This window comes from Gorilla gorilla, chromosome 12 (genome assembly GCF_029281585.2).
Source record: "Gorilla gorilla gorilla isolate KB3781 chromosome 12, NHGRI_mGorGor1-v2.1_pri, whole genome shotgun sequence".
NCBI lineage: Eukaryota > Metazoa > Chordata > Mammalia > Primates > Hominidae > Gorilla > Gorilla gorilla.
Window position 1 is genome coordinate 51,032,748 of NC_073236.2, and position 17,384 is coordinate 51,050,131.

General features: G+C 43.4%; 1 gene segment (V, D, J or C); it reads left to right on the top strand.

The window, feature by feature from the left end:
- The first annotated feature begins 4,887 nt into the window (after positions 1 to 4,887).
- On the top strand, positions 4,888 to 5,423 carry LOC129531670 (immunoglobulin kappa variable 1-39-like). The segment is given in 2 exon segments: positions 4,888 to 4,968; positions 5,089 to 5,423. Coding segments are annotated over 2 exon segments (378 nt in total).
- Positions 5,424 to 17,384: the final 11,961 nt, after the last annotated feature.

Genomic DNA, 17,384 nt, shown 5'->3' on the forward strand with positions numbered 1-17,384 from the left:
CTCAGATACTTATTTGTTTATAGGTATCACTGGATACACTTAAGGAGGTGAAGAGATTTATGACATTGAAAAAAGGAGGAAGCCAGGGTGTGTGGAGAGAGAGAGAGAGAAAGAGAGAGAGAGAGAGAGATTGTGATGTATGTACAGGACTAACACTGAGACCTGGTTATGTAATGGTGTAGTACTGAGTATCATCCCCAAATAGTGAGGTTTCATTCCAAGAAGACTATGCATGTATCTCCTTTGGGAAAACGGCTTTTGCAGGTGTAAATTAAGGAGCTTGAAACAGGGAGATGGTCTTAGATTAATCAACTGGCACTTAAATGCGAACTCAAGTGTCCTAAAAAAAACAAGAGGTAGAGAAACATTTAGCATAGACTGAAGTTGAGAAGGCAATGTGAACACAGAGACAGAGATTGCAGTGATGTGTCCACATCCCAGGAGAGAGAAGCCACCAGAAACTGGAAGAGCTAAATCAGACTGCTCCCTAGAGCTTCTGAAGGAGCCAGAACTGATGACTCCAAGATCTTAGCCTAGTGAAACTGATTCTGGACTTCTGAACTATGAGAGATTCCATTTCTGTTGTTTGAAGCTACCACGTTTTTGAGAAGTTGTTACAGTAGCCCGAGGACACTAACACAAATGGGGCTCTAGGAAAATCCAGACTAAAGGTGCTGTGTTGGTTTGCAATCTCCTTGCTTAACTTTCTGATACTAGACATAAATAGATTGGTGAAAAATTTTGTGATTGAAGAAACGTACATGAAACCTGCAGTGTACAGAGAGGCATCTGTTAGTTATAAGATAAATATTGATAATTTTAGTTGAAAATGACATATGACTGTTAATATCTCACATAACATTCTGAGTTACTCAAGAATGCATAAAAGGGGCACTAGATACTCTTCTCATGTATGTGTGTGTGTCTGTCTATACGTGTATGTACACTTCATGGTGCATCAGCTGGCGGAACCCTCAGGACACCCCTTCACATCCTCAGTGCCCCATTTCACACATGAGGAAACTGTTCATGAGAGCACATGGCTGATTTGCATAAAAGTCACTTGGTCAGCAGTTGCTGAAGCTGAACTTGGAATCTAGGTCTGTCTGACCTTAACTATGTTCCTTCCACAGAGCCACGTTCATTCCATAGAGGAACCCACCACCTATAAAACCAGAAAAGAGACAAAGACCGAAGTGCAGGGTGGATTTCTTAACACAAGCTCACTGAGACCTCTAGTCCTCATCATGCTGACACTATACTTAAGCCCAGACCCTTCTACAGTTTTGTCTACAAAGCACAATTTGCTCAAAGCCGTTACAAACACCAACAGCCTTTCTTTCAGATATGGCAGCAGGGTCACATCTTACACGGCCCTGACCACATTTTGTCTCCTCTGCATTCCCCATCTCTCTGACTCAGTCCTCACTTGCAGCCATAAAAAAGGATGAGTTCATGTCCTTTGTAGGGACATGGATGAAGCTGGAAACCATCATTCTTAGCAAACTATTGCAAGGACAAAAAACCAAACACTGCATGTTCTCGCTCATAGGTGGGAATTGAACAATGAGAATACTTGGACACAGGACAGGGAACATCACACACCAGGGACTGTTGTGGGGTGGGGGGAGAGAGGAGGGATAGCATTAGGAGATATACCTAATGTAAATGACTGGTTAATGGGTGCAGCACACCTACATGGCACATGTATACGTATGCAACAAACCTGCACGTTATGCACAGGTACCCTAGAACTTAAAGAACAATAATAATAAAAAAAGAGATTGGGTCTTGTACATCTAATTTGCCCTATAAATGTTAAAACAGCAAACCTGCATCCTCTTCCTCTTCTCATGTGCTGTGAGAGATGACCTCCAAGCTCCCAGATACCAAGATTGTACAAGACCTAACCCAGAGAATTACTCAAGACACTTTCTACATAAGAAGAATTATGGGGCTAGCTCTCCTCATAGAAAAATGTTTTCTGTCTCTTGTTGAAATTGACAGCAAAACACAACAACATAGAACTATCTGGGAGAACAGAGGACAATGATACAATAGGGAAGTAAAACACACTCCTTCCCCTTGCATTGGTTTCCTGTTGCTGCTGTAACAAATTACCACAACCTCACTGGCTTCACACAACACAAGTGTATTATCTTACATTTCTGGAGGTCAGAAGTCTCAATGAAGTAAAATCAAGGAGTAATAGGACTCTATTCATTCTGGAGGCTTCAAGAGAGAGACTCCAATATCGAGCATTCCATATTTCTGATGTTCCAACATTCCTGGCACCATGGCCCCTTCCTCCATCACTCCAGTTTCCCTGTCCATTGTCCCAGGTCCTCTCTGCCTGTTACCCTCCTCCCTCCCTATTATAAGGACCCTTGTGATTATTCTGGTCTCACCCAGATAATTCAGGATATTCTCCTGACCTCAAAATTCTCAGCTTAACCATGTCTGCCAAGTTATTTTTTGATGTATTAATAAGTAATAATCATAGATTCCAGATATTAGGACAATGATATCTTTAGGAGGGTTGTATTATTCATTCCACAAACAACTCTCATCATCCCCACAATGGACTTCCCCTGAGGTAGAATAAAAATATCACGAGGCAGATTTATGAGGCAATAGACCTAGAAAAAACCTTAGACTCTAGGACTCTCTGATGTGTGGATGTCAAATTCTGGGGGATTCTGATTCTCTACATGGACTCTATGCTCTCTGTGGACTCTATGGTGTGTAGCCATCTGTGGAAGGCTTCTTTCATTTTGTGAACTAGAAAAAAATGAATCTCTGCTAAAATGAAACCTAAGAAAGATTGGCAAAGGGAATTTAAAGATTTCTTAAATTTTTGCAATTTCCCTACGTATTAAAACACAAGAGTGGCAGTAATTTAAACCAACGATGCCCTCCAAGAATGAGGATTTTTCCAATGCATCAGGTTGGGTCCCCTCAGTGAGAAGGATGCCAAAGATTCGCATGCAGGCAGTATATTTACAAAGTGCAGGAAACAAGCAAGTGAGCAAGGGAAGAGAGGAGGGAAAGTGAAAGTGAAAGGTACCTCAGCAAAGAACCACCCCTGAGGATGATGAGAGCTCAAGCCCACATAGAAACACAGGAAAAATGCCTCTGTGTTTCCACCTGACAGGTGAGGGAGCTGGGGTATGTGTACACCTCCCTCAGTCAGTCATCACTGATTGATAGCCATCCTAAGGGATGCTAATTCCAGGCCATGAGGTCTGCCTCATTTGCAGCCTGAGCTGCCTTCCCCAGGTTCAGATAGAGCAGTGAAGGGGAGAAAGAGCCATAGAGAGTCAGCTGAAATATAATGACTAGAATCCCCAAGGCGTAGTAACAATGACTGCTAAAATTATGCAGAAAGAAAAAAGTGCATTTGAATCCAGAGACGTATCTCTCCGAATCTGGATATCTGGATCCTGGCAGCCTGTTCTGTAGCCACTTCCCAGAAATCCAGTCCCCTGGAAAAGCAGCAGGTTTGTGCATAGGCTGCACTACCTTGATCTGGCCACTTGTAGTCGTGCATGAGAACTACTCCCTGGAGTATTTCTCAGTCCACCGACACTGATGTAGTTGGCTCCACTTCCCCTGCTGTTGAGCCAGGCCGACACGCCCTGGGCAAAGGCAGCAGTGTGAGGTATTGAGGTTCAAATCAGTGCTTAAGATATATTTGGAGGCAAAATACTTTTTCATCTACATGGGCAGTGTCTTGGCAGAAGATGGAGACTCTCTCTAAATGGATGTGAGACAGGGCGGCTGGCATCTGGGTCAGGATGATGCCCTGGTGCACGGCAAGAACATGCGTTGGGCAGCAGCCGCCATCACTAAGGAGAGAGGTTCACTGACCTGTCCTTACCCCAGGGCCTCTCCCTCACCTCCTCTCCAGAAAGCCAGACTCTAGGGCAGAAGCTCCTGAGACCCTAGGAAAGGCTGGTGGGGAGCGCAGCTCAGAGCATTACTCAGGGGATGTGGCCTTTGTCATCCTACCTTGAAACAATTTATTATTTGAGCCTAGATTGATAGAGGGCTTCAAGTTGATCCTAATCCAGGCTCCTATAGTCAGCGAGTGAAACAGAGATTTTAGTTGGAATAATCAGACCTGGTATCACTAGTCAGCTCTCTATGCTGGAGAACCATAAGAAATAATACCAAAGGCAGGAAAGGGGATAGAATATGGGGATCATCACGCCAAGAATAAGGTGCAGCCCATTTAGCCCCTGGGCCTTAAAGAGACCCATAGCTCTGGACAACAGCAGATCTATGCATGACACAGTTATCATCTTTGTGCATCTTCAGGGAATTGTTTTTCCTTGTACTGCTAAGAACAATGTCTTAAGTGTATTAGTAAATTCTATGGAATTTATTAAAGATGCTTCTGATAAATTCTTTTTATATTCATTTCAAAAAAGAAGCAATTTCACACTGACAGAGACATTGTTGGTATAGAGCTAAATACTTTTACACTCATCAAATTCCTCTGAGATTAACTGAAAGTTCTGAGAACCTCACATTCTACAACTTTATTATGAATTTTCTGCCAAAAATGATGCTTTCCTATACACTCCTTATACAAGTATAAAATATATTATTTAATCTAGTCTTGGGTTCATTTACAATTTTGAAAATTCACTCCAAAAATATGTTCTGTAACTGTATGGCCACCAAGGAGAAATGTATTCTCTCAAGGTAAATCTGCGCTGCCCTGGTCTGACCTGGGACCCTGGGGACACTGCTCCTGTGCTGAGTTACTGAGATGAGCCAGCCCTGCAGCTGTGCTCAGCCTGCCCCATCCCCTACTCATTTGCATGTTCCCAGAGCACTGCCCCCTGCCCTGAAGACTTTTTTATATGCTGGTCACACCCTGTTCAGGAGTCAGTCCCAGTCAGGACACAGCATGGACATGAGGGTCCCCGCTCAGCTCCTGGGGCTCCTGCTGCTCTGGCTCTCAGGCAAGGAAGGAGAACACTAGGAATTTACTCAGTGTGCCCAGTACTGGCTGGCTCTTCAGGGAAATCCTCTGATAACATGATTAATTGTAAGAATATTTGTTTTTATGTTTCCAACCTCAGGTGCCAAATGTGCCATCCAGATGACCCAGTCTCCATCCTCCCTGCCTGCATCTACAGGAGACAGAGTCACCATCACTTGCCAGGCGAGTCAGGGCATTGGCAGTTATTTAAATTGGTATCAGCAGAAACCAGGGAAATCTCCTAAGCTCCTGATCTATTATGCATCCTATCTGCAAAGTGGGATTCCCTCTCGGTTTAGTGGCAGTGGATCTGGGACAGATTTCACTCTCACCATCGACTGCCTGCAGCCTGAAGATTTTGCAACTTATTACTGTGAACAGAGTTACGGTACCCCTCCCACAGTGTTACAAGTCATAACATAAACCCCCAAGGAAGCAGATGTGTGAGGCTGGGCTGCCCCAGTGCTCCTTCTGGTGCCTGTATCTGCTGAGGGAAGTTCTCAAACTCAGTCAAGTTTGGAAAGGCATTGGGAGATTTTCCTAGTGGGGGCCAGGGAGGTTCCTCTGAACCCTAAGCCTCTTTCGCCCTCATCTCCAGCAGAACAGACATGACAATGCCTGTCCTGACTGAATAAAGAAGAGAGATAAGTCCAACTGAGGAGTCTGTGTTACGGGATAATTGGAATTTGTACAGCAAAAGAGAAGCTATTCTCAGTATTTCAAGGAGAAATTATTCAAGTTGAATAAATTAGAGTCTAAACCACAGTCTTTTTGAAGCCTACGGTAAAAAGCAGGTACTAGAGACGGGATTCTCAGGTGTTCCTCCAGCAGCCCAAGTGCACCTGCCCCTGGTGGTATGTGCTGAGTACCATGTGATGATCCTCAGACCTGTCTGGGAAGCCCAGGGCTGGGGTGCTGATGCTCTCAGCTGCCTGCAGCATGACTCCAGGTGATTCTCCAGCCCACACCTAACTGCATGTGTTTTACCTCAGGCGTCAGTGTACATGAATCCACCACTCTGACTTCCCAATCTCATGACAGTAATTAGTTGCAACTTACTGCAATCTCATCGAGCAACTCTAAAGAAATCATAGAGAGAAAAGGAGTTTTGGAAAATGTGCTCCCAGAAGTCATAGTAATGATGGGGAATTGACAGCTGACAGGGAAGTAAGGTGACTCTTTCCACAAGCTTCAACATTTTGCCAGTTACGAATTGTCGCAAAATACATTTGAATGTGCTTTCAAGTATTACCAGTTTGGGGTCATAGCTGGAAAACTTTATTAAGTCACGGATAAAATGGGAAAATCAGGAAATTGTATGAAATATACAATAAGGCTGTGTGTGATGGCTCAGGTCTGTAATCCTGTGATAGTTAATACTGATTGTCAATTTGATTAGATTGAAGGATGTAAGCATTGCTCCTGGGTGTGCCTGGGAGGGTGCTGCCAAAGGAGATTAATATTTGAATCAGCAGTCTGGAGAAGGCAGACCCCCCCCCTCCCCCACTTAATGTATAGGCACCATCTAATCAGCTGCCAGTGAATATAAAGCAGGCAGCAAAAGGTGAAAAAGTGAGTCTGGCCCAGCCTCCCAGCCTACATCTCTCTCCCGTGCTGGATGCTTCCTGCCCTCCAACATTGGACTCCAAGTTCTTCAGTTTTGAGACTCGAGCTGGCTGGCCTTGCTCCTCACTCCGCCTGCCTGCAGACAGCCTACTGTGGGACCTTGTGATCCTGTAAGTTAATATGTAATTAACTATATATGTGTGTGTGTGTATATATATATATATATATATAACTGATATATGAACTTATTAGTTCTGTCCCTCTAGAGAACCCTCACTAATACAGATTTTGGTACAAGGAATGGTTCTACAGGAACAGAATATTAAGGATGGAGTTCTTTTCTTGGTTTGAAGGTTTCTGGATTTGGCTGCTAAATATGATTAGACCCCAAAATGCTAAGGACTCTACTTTTAATTGTATGGAGAACATTAATAGTCCTTGGCATGAATGGTTTAAGAGCTATGCAAAGTAAATTCACTTGACACTAATGAATCATCACTCGTGAGAGGCAAGGAGTTTAGTGACTCTGTACCTAATACCCTGGACAAACACCTTGAGAAATAGATTTGTGAGGGCAGCACCTGCATCTTTGAAGAGCCCTGTAATGGCTCCTCTCTGTATGTCAGATCTACTGGTGAGAACTGCAGTCACTCAATTACAAAATTTAAATAAAATTTGGAATAATTGGATCCTGAAGTGTCAGGGGCCAAGTGGTGGCACTCAGCCCTCAAAGGCACCGTCGGTGTAGCTACTGCAATGGACGGCAAAGACAAAGTAGCAATCTGAAGAGTCTAACCATGTAGAGTTCTGGCATTGGCTAATTAATCACAGTGTTCCTAGAAGTGAAACTGATAGGAAGCCTAATGCATTCCTACTTAATTTATGTAAGGAGGAAACTTAAGGTCAAACAGATAAAAGACTAATTGGAGTTATAAAAACAGAGATTCATGGCCCCTCAATCAATTTCCAGCCTTGAGCCAGTTTACAGACCCAGAACCCCTTGAATGAAGGGGAGGCCGGGTCCCCCTGAGGTGTCCCTGGCAGATAGGAATGCTGCTTTGAGGTTTTGGCAGGCCCCCATAGGTGAATCATGGTGGAGGCCACTAGTATTTTTCAGCAAGTCCCGGTCATCTTCTACAGTTAACTACTCTCCTTTTGACAGACAGCTCTTATCCTATACTGGGCTTTTGTGGAAACTGAACATTTGACTGTGGGTCAACAAGTCACCATGAGACCTGAACTGCCTATCGTGAACTGGGTGCTTTCTGACTCATCTAGCCATAAAGTGGGTCATGCACAGCAGCATTCCATCATCAAATGGAAAAGGTGTATAAGTGATTGGGATCAAGCAGGTCCTGGGGGCACAAGTAAGTTACATGAGGAAGTGGCTCAAATGCCCATGGTCTCTACTCCTGCCACCCTGCCTTCTCTCCCACAGCCTGCACCAATGATCTCATGGGGACTTCCCTTTGAGCAGTTGACAGAGGAAGGGAGGACTAGGGCCTGGTCCACAGTTGGTTCTGCACAGTAGGCAGGTACCGCCCAAAAGTGGACAGCTGAAGCACTACAGCCCCTTTCTAGGACATCCCTGAAGGACAGTGGTGAAGGAAAATCTTCCCAGTGGGCAGAACATTGAGCAGTGCACCTGATTGTGCACTTTGCATGGAAGGAGAAATTTCCAGATGTGTGATTATATACTGATTCATGGGCTGTAGCCAATGGTTTGGCTGGATGGTCAGAGACTTGGAAGAAGCATGATTGGAAAATTGGTGACAAAGAAATTTGGGGAAGGAGTGTATAGATGGACCTCTCTGAGTGGTCAAAAACTGAAGATATTTGTACCCTATGTGAGTGTTCACCAACAAGTGACTTCAGCAGAGGAGGATTTTGATAATCAAGTGGATAAGATGACCCGTTCTGTGGATACCACTCAGTCTCTTTCCCCAGACACCCCTGTCATCGTCCAATGAGCCCATGAACATAGTGGCCATGGTGGCAGGGATGGAGGCTGTGCATGGATTCAGCAAAGTGGACTTCCACTCACAAAGGCTGAACTGTCTGTGGCCACTGCTGAGTGCCCAATTTGCCAGCAGCAGCAGAGACCAACAGTGAACCCACTGTATGGCATCATTCCCTGGGGTGATCGACCAGCTACCTGGTGGCAGGTTGATTATATTGGACCTCTTCCATCATGGAAAGGAGAGAGGTTTGTCCTCACTGGAACAGGCACTTACTCCAGATATGGGTTTGCCTACCTGCACGCAATGCTTCTGCCAAGACTACCATTTATGGACTCAAGGAATGCCTTATCCACTATCACGGTATTCCACACAGCATTACCTCTGACCAAGCACTCACTTTACGGGTAAAGAAGTGAGACAGTGGGCTCATGCTCGTGGAATTCACTGGTCTTACCATATTCCCCATCATCCTGAAGCAGCTGGATTGACAGAATGGTGGAACGAACTTTTGAGGTCACAATTACGTCAACTAAGTTACAATACTTTGCAGGGCCAGGGCACAGTACTCCAGAAGACCATGTGTGCTCTTGGCCCAATCTATGGTACTGTTTCTCCCATAGCCAGGATTCACAGATCCAGGATTCAAGGGGTGGAAGTGAAAGTGGAACCACTCACTATCACCCCCAGTGATCCACTAGCAAAATGTTTTATTTCTGTTCCCGTGACATTAGTTTCTTTACTTGACATCTTAGTTTCAGAGGGAAGAACGCTGCCACCAGGAGACACAATAACTATTCCATTAAACTGGAAGTTAAGATGGCCTCCTGGACACTTTGGGATCCTCCTACCTTTTTTTTTCTTTTTTTTTTAAATTATACTTTAAGTTTTAGGGTACATGTGCACAACGTGCAGGTTTGTTACATATATATTCATGTGCCATGTTGGTGTGCTGCACCCATTAGCTCATCATTTACATTAGGTATATCTCCTAATGCTATCCCTCCTCCCTCCCCCCACCCCACAACAGGCCCCAGTGTGTGATGTTCCTCTTCCTGTTTCCATGTGTTCTCATTGTTCAATTCCCACCTATGAGTGAGAACACGCGGCGTTTGTTTTTTTGTCCTTGTGATAGTTTGCTGAAAATGACGGTTTCCAGCTTCATCCATGTCCCTACAAAGGACATGAACTCATCGATTTTTATGTCTGCATAGTATTCCATGGTGTATATGTGCCACATTTTCTTAATCCAGTCTATCATTGTTGGAGATTTGGGTTGGTTCCAAGTCTTTGCTATTGTGAATAGTATCGCAGTAAACATACATGTGCATGTGTCTTTATAGCAGCATGATTTATAATCCTTTGGGTATATACCCAGTAATGGGATGGCTGGGTCAAATGGTATTTCTAGTCCTACCTTTAAGTGAACAGGCTAAGAATGGAGTTACAGTGTTGGCTGCAGTGATTGACCCAGACTATCAAGATGAAGTCAGTCCACTACTCCACAACAGAAGTGAGGAAGAGTATGAATGGAATATAGGAGATCCATTAGGGCGTCTCTTGGGATTATCAAGCACTGTGATTAAGGTCAATGGGAAATTATAACCAATCCGGGTAGGACTATAAATGGTCCAGATCCTTTCCGGGTCATGACCTGCTGAGGCGCTTGCTAAAGGCAAGGGGAATACAGAATGAATAGTGGAAGAAAGTAGTTATCAATACCAGCTACAACCACCTGACCAGCTGCAGAAATGAGAACGGGAACTATCATAAGTATTTCCTTCTTCTTTTGTTAAAAACATGCTTGTGCATGTATGCACTTGTACTAAGAAAATATCTTCATTTCATTTCCTTTTTCTTTATCAAGTGACATAAGATTTATTGACCTCATATCAGCATTTAAGCATTGTTCACTTTATGTAATAGTATTTGGGTTGGAGATTGGTGTATTTCCAGTTGTTGGAAGGATAGTTGTATTATGTTAGGGGTAATTATGACCTTACTATTGTCTGTATTTTAAGATTATGTATGACCTCAGGAGATGTGTGTGGGTTCAAGTTGACAAGGGGTGGGCTTGTGATGGTTAATTGTGAGTGTCAACTTGATTATATTGAAGGATGTAAAGTATTCATCCTGGGTGTGTCTGTGAGGGTGTTGCCAAAAAAGATTAACATTTGAGTCAGTGGGCTAGGAAAGGCAGACCCACCCTTAATCTGTGTGGGCACAATCCAATCAGCTGCCCACCAAGCTAGACTATAAGCAGGCAGAAAAATGTGAAAAGAGATGGGCCTAGCCTCCCAGCCTATATCTTTCTCCCATGCTGGATGCTTCCTGCCCTCGAACATGGACTCCAAGTTCTTCAGTTTTGGAGCTCTGGCTGGCTCTTTTTGCTCCTCAGCCAGCAGATGGCCTATTGTGAGACCTGGTGACTGTGTGAGTTAATACTTAATAAATCTCCTGTATTAGCCAGTGACATCTAGAGGGACATAACTAACAGGATATATACATATATATATATATACACACATACACACACAAATATGTATACATATGCACACACACAAATATGTATACATATGCACACACACATGCATGTATACACACACACACACACATTTATAAAGGGGAGTTTATTAACTTACAGGACCATAAGTTACACAATGGGCTGTCTGCAAACTGATGAGAAAGGAGAGCCAGTCTGAGTCCCAAACTGAAGAACATGGGGTCCAGTGTTTGAGGGCAGGAAGCATCCAGCATGGGAGAAAGATGTAGGCTGGGAGACTAGGCCAGTCTCACCTTTTCACATTTTTCTGCCTGCTTTATATTTCCTGGCAGCAGATTAGATTCTGCCCACCATATTAACGGTGGGTCTGCCTTCCCCAACCCACTGACTCAAATGTTAATCTCTTTTGGCAACACTCTCACAGACACACCCAGGATCAATACTTTGTATCCCTCAATCCTATCAAGTTGACACTTAGTATTAACTATCACACTCCCCTTCATATATATATATATATTCCTTTAATTCCGTCACTCTAGAGAACCCTGACTAATACTTCTACACTTCTGGTGACCTATTTCTTTTATTTTAGGTCATTTGTTTCCCATGGGTTGCCCACACTCTCTTCTTCCCACTCCCCTATGAAGGACATATAAGCCTAGGGACCTCACTGGGTCAGGGCATGTCCCTGCTTGCACTATCTATGACACTTTCCTCTTTTACTCTTTAGCAATGAGGGAATGTCATCCTTACCCAGATGCCAGCCACCTGTCTCACATCCAGGACAGAGTCTCCATCTCCCCTCCAGCAAATATACATGTATGTGGGCATGGTGGCACGCCACTGTGATCCCAGCTACTCCATAGGCTGAGGTGGGAGAATCGCTTGTGCTTGAGAATTCAAGTTTTCAATGAGCCATGATCACACCACTGCACTTCATGTTGGGTAACCGAGTGAGACCCTGTGATTTTTCCCCTACATTTTACAGAACTTTTTTTTTGCCTCTTTCTTCCATTAATTTGTGTTTTGTCCATTCATTTTCTGCGAACCTTTAGAGGACAAATGAGAAGTTTCCCTTTTTCTCTCTAAATGAGTAAGTTCCTCAAAATTTGGGTCCCTGAATAGGCAACAGGAGGGTGTGTGCAGGGGATCCGCCACAGTGATTTGACCACTCCCAGTCAGGCATCGGTAATACTCCCCCAAACCCTAGGCTGAAGCCCACTGATGCTGATGTAGTTCAATCCACTTCCTCTGCTACTGCACCAGGCTGACATGCCTTGGCCCCTGTTAAAGGTGTGAGATATAATGGGTGCAAATCTGTGTTCAGTTTTATCCAAATCCAAGTGCTTTCCTACTTTTTCAACTTCCCTGTTTTTCTATTTAACACTTATTGCTCACTCCGTAAGACAGTAGAGACGGCATTCTCCTCTCGTTATCCTCAGAGAGAGCTGGCTGAGGACAATTAGTAACACCTTGGTTGTGAATGTCAAATAGATTTTGTAATTTCATGTCAGATGCAAGATCCTAATAGTAAATTATTTTATTACAATTGTCTCTCACTGATAGAAAAAGGGAGTAATTGAAATTCCAAAAGTTGGTTTTAAAAGTAAAAAGCAAATCCCGAAAGATGTAGTACCCTAAAGATGTAGTATTTTCCATGAATCACTGGGAAAGTAAAGGATGATAAAAACGTTTTTATTCCCCATAGAGCAGAATTCAACACTGGACTGACTGCAGGAATGGGAGCATTCGGGGAATACAGGAGAGGTCAGCTATTGTTCAACTAAACTGCCTTGGGTTATGGTGGGTGGGATGCGGATGGTGGTGGTGATGGCAATTGATGTGGACCCACAAAGGAGCCAAATATGATACTTGTGAAGAACCACAAAGTTGAAGGCACTGCTGCCTGGCTTCCTGGGTGGAGCCTGTGCCGCTGGAAGTCTCACAGGAAAGTAATGTCGTGAGTAGAGCTTTAGGTGTGTAATCCCCAAAGATTTAGTGAAGTCCCTGTGCAAGGAGACCTGAGGTCATGTCACTCAGTCCTAAGTCAAATCCCAACAGCCAAGCAGAGCTTCTGAAACTCATTCTGCCCCTTGAGGAGGTTTAGCAGAGACCACTGGTTGGGTCTGGAGATGTCACAACCACTGACATGCTGAGCAGAAGGCCAGGCAGGGTCTACACTTGCAGGGGGATCAGTGTGGTTGGAGGTCGATATGCACGATTCAGACATGTATTCAGGATGCTCTGTGCATCTTTGGGGATTTGGAAGAACATGCTGAGTCCGTGGGAGTTTTATGTTCTTCTAGCCCATCTCCTCCAGCCTGCCTGATGACTCAGACCTCAGCAAACGCCCCACGGAGGACACGGGCCATGTATAGAGGCTGCTCTGTGCAACTCCTGATGGTCAATCTGATTCTCCGTTCTCAGGAGAGTTCCTCTGCTTGTGCCAAGAGAGAGCCTGTGTCCACATGCAAACTTGGCAGATATGGCAGGAGGACAAAGAGTCAGGCCAGCGTCAGCTAAACTAGAAGGGATGCTTTTCACTTTGGAATTTTAGGTCACTTAGTTCTCATTTCTTCTACTGTTCTCTGATGTTATTAATATAAACTTTTGTATTGTTTTCTCTCCACGTTCTTGCAGTGGTTCTTTAGCCTTTCAACTCCTACATCGTTGCCCCAGAGTAGGAAGATTCCTTTTGAAACTTACTGGTCATTTAGAATGACAATTTGGGTACCAAATTATCACAAAAAATGAAAGGTTTTGAAATAAGTAAATGTATATATGTGTATATATATTTGTCTTGAGACTGAGTCTCGCTCTGTCGCCCAGGCTGGGTGCAGTGGCGTGATCTTGGCTCACTGCAAGCTCCACCTCCCGGGTTCAAGCCATTCTCCTGCCTCAGCCTCCCGAGTAGCTGGGACTACAGGTGCCGGCCACCGTGCCTGGCTAATTTTTTGTATTTTTAGTAGAGAGGGGGTTTCACCGTGGTCTCGATCTCCTGACCTCGTGATCCACCCATCTTGACCTCCCAAAGTGCTGGGATTACAGGCATGAGCCACCGCACCCGGCCTGCATGGTGTCACTTAAGATAATTCTTCAAAAATATTTATGAACGAATCATGGGCAAATCAGTTCCATTTCATCAGGTGATACAATCAACACATAGAAGTGTTTGCACCCAAAGGACAAAATACCTTTTTTCTGGTTAAAATAATCAAACCCATCAGAAATGATTGTCTATTCTAGGATGATCCACACCATGGTAAGTGAAGTTAAAACTGTATTCCCCAGGAGAAAAATCAAAAAATAAATAAATAATGAAAGCATGGTATATAGAAAGAATCTGTCACACATACAAAGATACACAAGTCTTCAGAGGACTTTTATACACATATTCATGAGTGAGAACACACATCCAACCAAAAATACGTTGATTTCATTTCCACAATCAGCAGTGTGGAGACTAAAGATAGTACAATTAAAATTACATTCTTAACCCAAAAGTCCAAAAACAAAGAATAGGTAGTTTACAGAAGGGAGTTTGTAAAGCACAGAATGACAGGTCTACAGAAGGTATTCACAAGTGAGAAAACACATCTAACCAAAATTCTAGGGATTTCACCATTACAAACACCACTTTGGAGCCTGGAAATGCTGCACAGCCTCCTGTGAGCAGGACACTCACCGGGTCCCTGAACAGTGTGATGGCCCCAAACACAAACCTCAAAGTAAGTTCAGCCTCTCAGTGTGGCAGGAGCGGGTGCGGTGCCAGGGGATTTGTCTCCAGCAGTTGGAGTCAGGTGGGCTCAGGGAGATGACTGGAAAGCCTTTGAGGAAGGAAGAGGCCATGAGGCCTTAGTCACAGGCACAGGCTCCTCTTCTGTGTGAACAGGGCCAGGGTCCTCCAGGACACCTTCCAAAGCCTCCTCTTTCCTCCACACGTAGGGCGCTGAAGCCCCACCGACCCTCCAGGGTTTGCTGCCACATCATCCCTGGAGCAGCCCCTAAAGTTCCCTGCTGTTCTCATGGCTATAGGGATGCTCAGTCATGTCACTGTAAGGAAACCCTAGCGTGTCCTGTCCTCACCTGCTGCCACTGATGACCTTCATAGCGAGTCTCCATGCCTTTGCCAAGTGACCCCACTCTCACCAACCATCAGGAGGCTGGAAAATGGCCTGCACTCCATGATGTTCGGCTTATGAGTAAGTCAGGGCTCAGGGCAGTCTCATGTTTGTGCAGCTCATAATAATATCACACAGGAATCCTATTTTGACTTTCCCTGACTCCTCATTCTCTCTGAGCAGTTACTCGCTCTGCTCGTCCACTCTAAGACTTTCTCCTTGTGCAGCTGCTGATGGTGTTTTCATTTGGAGACTGATATGACTGTATTGGTGGAATACTAGATGTGTGCTTGTCACATCCTCACATTTCTAAGAATAAAAGACCCTTCTTTTGAGTGGCATTTATTCTTTTTTCCTAGTTTGTCAGGATTACATTTCCAGTGATTGATGTGAAAACTTCTTTGCTAAAACGCATTCATATTGCTATAAATTAACTGCATTTTTTTGAATCTCATAAATTGGGATATGTGATGCTTACTTTCAGATCCAAGTACTTTGTAATTTCCCTTTTTGTTGCTTCTTTGCCCCAAACTACATATAGTGGTACTTTACATATTTTCCAAATATTTAGATTCTTTTTGGCAAATTTTTAAAAAATTAAATTTAGAATTTCAGTGGCTTTATTGGTACGAGTTGTTTTTGGTTACACTGATGAATTGTATAGTAGTGAACTCTGGGCTTTAGTTACCCATCACCCGAATAGTGTACCTTGTGCCCAATAGGTAATTTTTCATTCCTCCTCCTTCTCCCACCAACCCCCTTCTGATAACTTTCTGTTTCTGATTTCTAATACAATCCCCTCAGTTATGAATAATTTATTTTTTATGATTTAATCAGCTTGGTTTTTTTGAAATATCTTGTTGCACAAAATATAATGTATCATTAGCCAATGTTTTGAAAGACCATGGAATCTGCTGTGGTTTGGTGGAGTGTTCTCTAAGTATCAGCCTTGTCCAGATGGTTGATAGCGTTGTTGAAGTCGTCTGCATCTGCAACGGCCCAAGAGGCTGGGCTGTTTGCACTTCAACCTGGATCTGCTGCAGAGCCCTTTTCTATCCTGAGTCCCACTCACGACTGGCTGACTTTCATGTCACCTGCTGGGCCAAACCTGTATTCCAAGGGGTAGAATATGTAGCCTCCAGAAACCAAATAAGTCCTATTTGTGGCTTCCTTCTTTGAAAGACAAAGACACATATTAACAACACTGGAATAAAATAAATATTCCTGTAATCCTGAACTCTGATTCACTCCGTCTTTATGTTACACACATTACAAAGGCCTTATTAATGGGGACACCATTTAGTGGCATTTGATGGCAGCTGTAGAGACGAATGCCCAGATTCAAGGTGCAGGGCAATACCAGCCAGGGGAAATCAGCCTCCCAACCACAGCCACAATATGACTAGGCAGCCACAAAGAGTTCCCAAGTAATTTTCTGATCATTGACCTGGTCGTGGTGCAGTATCTGGACTTGCTCTCTAATGAGGAAAATTTAATGTTGTGATGTCCTTGATTCTACTGCACCAACATTCATCTGGTCTGTTTGTCTGTCAGCCACTCACAAGGGCACTCAAGTCAAATTCTCTAAATATATAATTGTCTTCCTTCAAATTCTAGAGAAAAGGTTGATTTTAGATTTGCCTAGCAAATTAAATATTTTAATGCTGTTAATAGGATCATTTAAATGGTATCCTTCTCTTAGTCTCTCTGCAAAGGTTAACCTGGGGCAAATTTCATAATAGGTTTTTCTTTATTTTCATTTTCCTCTATAATTTCTGAGTAAGATGACCTACTCTGAGAAAACATATGAAGTTAGTTTTAACCCAAAACAAAATCATTATTTTGAAATTTAATACCATCACAAGCCAGAGAAAAAAGATATTACTCTTGCTTTACGGCTTATTAGGACTATTAATGACTAGTAAGTATTTGCTTTAATCTTCCATAAGTCAATAGTTTTCTTCCTTTTATTTTGCCTTATACAAATAATTGTATAATAGTTTTCCTGTTATAACAGATTTGTGTACCTTCCTATTTTCAGCATTAATTTTTGCCCAGGACTGCTAGGATTCCAGAATACAAAAGAAACCATTTTCTAGGTTGAGGATGTTTCTAATTTACTAGGGTAAGACTATTTACTATGAGTAAGATCCAGCTAAATCAGTAGCTAGCAAGAAATTGTGCCTCTAGTCCTCTGTTAAACATGATAGTTTTATTCTTGACTGCTCCTGGGAAGTCAGAAT